The sequence below is a fragment of the Saccostrea echinata genome, unplaced genomic scaffold (genome assembly GCF_033153115.1).
Source record: "Saccostrea echinata isolate AGI-Se365-2 ecotype Australia unplaced genomic scaffold, CSIRO_AGI_Sech_v1 ptg000007l, whole genome shotgun sequence".
NCBI lineage: Eukaryota > Metazoa > Mollusca > Bivalvia > Ostreida > Ostreidae > Saccostrea > Saccostrea echinata.
This window is the reverse complement of record NW_026889756.1, coordinates 5,574,105-5,577,316: the sequence shown is the minus strand read 5'-3', so window position 1 is coordinate 5,577,316 and position 3,212 is coordinate 5,574,105. Positions and strand designations below refer to the sequence as shown.

Sequence of the window (3,212 nt, the reverse complement as noted above, 5' to 3'; positions counted from 1 at the left end):
AAAAAGAAGAAAGGGCCTGAAATAGAACCCCGTGGCACATCAGCTGTTACTGGAAGTGATTCAGATGTGTATGCAACTATTTTCACTCTTTGAGATATTAATATGATAGTAACCATTTAAAACTTTTGATTAGTTGGCAAAATTGAGAGCGGGCGATAATTCCTGGATTCCACTTTTCACTTTTTAGCTCACCTGAGCTGAAAGCTCAAGTGAGCTTTTCTGATCACCCGTTGTCCGTCGTCCGTCCGTCTGTCAGTCCGTCCGTCCGTCCGTCTGTAAACTTTTCACATTTTCGACTTCTTCTCAAGAACCACTGGGCCAATTTTAACCAAACTTGGTACAAAGCAACCTTGCGTAAAGGGGAGTTTAAATTCTTAAAATGAAGGGCCAAGTCCCCTTCAAAGGGGAGATAATCAAGAAAATACAAAAATTGGGTGGGGTCATTAAAAAATCTTCTTCTCAAGAACCACTTGGCCAGAAAAGATGAAACTTATGTGAAAGCATGCTGGGGAAGTGTAGATTCTAAATTATGCAAATCATGACCCTCGGTGGTAGGGCGGGCCCACAATAGGGAATCCAAGTTTTACATTGAAACATATAGGAAAAATCTTTAAAAATCTTCTTCTCAAGAACCACTGGGCCAGATAAGCTGAAACTTACTTGGAAGCATCCTGGGGTAGTGTAGATTCCAATTGTTCAATTCATGACCCCTGGGGATAGGGCTGGGCCACAATAAGTACTACAGGGGGGGGGGGAGAGAAATCAGGTGAAAAACAGCAAGGCCAAAGTTACTCAGGTGAGCGCTGTGGCCCATGGGCCTCTTGTTTTTCTAAATAGAGTAAATTGTGCAAACCTTTAACTGTAAAAGGAAAGATCCATTAATTATGCTAGAGCTTATTAGATGTGTCAGATTTTTGGATATATCCCGTTATATGTGAGATTGTGTGGAGTGTTACAACGCAAGATATAATAAAGACGCAAAATATAGTAAACTGACATTATCACATTTTCCTTTATAACATTCTGCGTCGAGGTCAATGCAGAATGTAATAACACAAAATGCATAACATACTTTTTGCATTATTTTATTACAGGCTCTCCAGATTCTCATGTGTGTATATAATATGTTTAATTTAAATACAATTTGTTGTCAGAAAGTTTTCTCTCTATGCATCTGTATGCATAAATTGTATTGTCACTGCCTGATCCAACCCATAGGAGGCGAGTTTTGTCATCATAACTCAGACTCCGTGGTCTGTGTATATCTTGTTGTTGTGTCTGTATCAGTGTTAGAAAGTGACCTTCTTTGTCAATCATCTGTACTGTGTTGGTGTACCAATCACATACCAGGATGTGCGATAAGGAGTTTGTACAGGCTCCTTGTGGATAAAGTCGTGATCCTGATGGGGGTCCTGTGTAGGTGAAGCGATATCTTCCTTCATAATCTGTCACCACTACACCACGGTAATAGTCAGAGACAATAACATCTCCATTGCTGTTCTCTGTTATGTATACAGGTCCTTTATACAATTCCTGACCTGTGTGGTCATGCTGTATTGTCTGTATGTGTTCTTGTTTGTTATTGTAACGGTTTAACTGTGCTGTCTTCGTATCAGAATTAAACATAGCGACTAGTAGGTCTCCGGTTGAGGGGGACCAGTAGACACAACGTGGCACCCAGGGTTTTGTTTTTACCATCGAAGATTTTAATCTATTATCTTTAGACAGTTTTTTGATGTTATAACCCTCGTCAATATAGATAAGATCACCTGTAGTGTTTACTGTGTGTAGACCACAACTCCAGTTATATCTACATATATCTGTCAAACGATGTAGTTCATCACCTTCTATGTTTGTCAAGATGAGATTGTTTTTATCACTGATCCAGATTTGGTCAGATGTCACATGTGATATGTGTGTTATAGCCCTAGTTCCTGTCACTCCCACAGTTCTATGTAACACGGGTGTAGATATCAGTTTCAGAAGACATTCATCTTTTACTTCTCTTTTTCTTGTCTCTATCAGTTGGATTCGACCCAGTAACGTAATCACGTCATCAGTGTTTATTTTTTCACAAAGGGGGAGCAGGGCGTGTTTTGGAAGATTATTAGTGTCTGCTTTTCTATGGAAACACATTTTCTTCAAGAACAAGAAAAATTCTACCGGCCTGTTTGCTGAGTGTTCATATCTGTGTTCATAGTTCTCTAACATCCCAAGGTGACGGTTCATTATTCGGATTTGCCGTTGCAATCTATAAATAAATCTTTTACGTCCAAATTTAACATCACATATCGCTGTGTCAATGCAGTCCTTCAACCTTTGGGCTTTTGTTGACATCTTGTTTTGACCGTTGGAGATTTCTTTGCAAAAAGTTTTTCGATCAGTTTTGATTTCTGTCAGGAGAAAACAGCTGTTATATAAAGACTCATTTCTAATTATATTAAGGATTTCTTTACACCGACGTAGATTTGCTTCATAGGCTAATCTTATGTCCAATATTTTGTGTTTTCTGTGTCCTATACATTTGACACAGACAGGAAGTTCACAAGACTGACAGTACTTTCTATAACTTTTGTCTGTATGTCTCACACAAGTCTCTTGTTTTTGAATATAGTCATGTTTTTCTCGGAAAACCACAACATCATGGTACATGGTATCTAAATCAATAACATGTCTCTCTTTACACTGTAGACACAAATCGTGTTTACACGTGTTACAGTAGAATTCTGTGTCCAACTGACACTGAGAACACTGCCGGACTTTACACTGGGCGCTTGATCCTGAACCCATGATTTAGAAGATCTTAGTCTCTAAGAACACAATCTCCTGAAAGAGATAGAAGAAAATCAAAATAGTTAAATACGGAAAGCTTCTAAAATGAATTCTTTGCAAATTAGATATTTATTTCTTTTTCTTATCATTTAAAATTTTATCATATAATATTCTGTAACTATTTTATGGGGTATGATCATGGCCTACGGGGATTAACAATCCTCGGGCGATCGGTCACACGTCCAACAAACCTATTGTATTGATCAGATAGATGGAGTATTCCCTAGTCAAAATAACTAATAATACAATTGTCTATATTAGAACTGGTAGGAAACATGCCATCCAAAGTACCACATATGAATAATTTGTATTTGAAAATGCGACCAAGCCGGTGTTTACATGTATCAGATGCGGATACTTAAGGTAAGATACCACACAGT

At 38.1% G+C, this 3,212-nt stretch overlaps 1 protein-coding gene across 1 annotated transcript; it reads right to left on the bottom strand.

Moving 5' to 3' along the window:
• Positions 1-1,128: 1,128 nt before the first annotated feature.
• On the bottom strand, positions 1,129-2,790 carry LOC133180685 (uncharacterized). The gene has a single exon (XM_061315152.1). The coding sequence runs from the start codon at positions 2,788-2,790 to the stop codon at positions 1,129-1,131; it is 1,662 nt and encodes a 553-aa protein (XP_061171136.1).
• Positions 2,791-3,212: the final 422 nt, after the last annotated feature.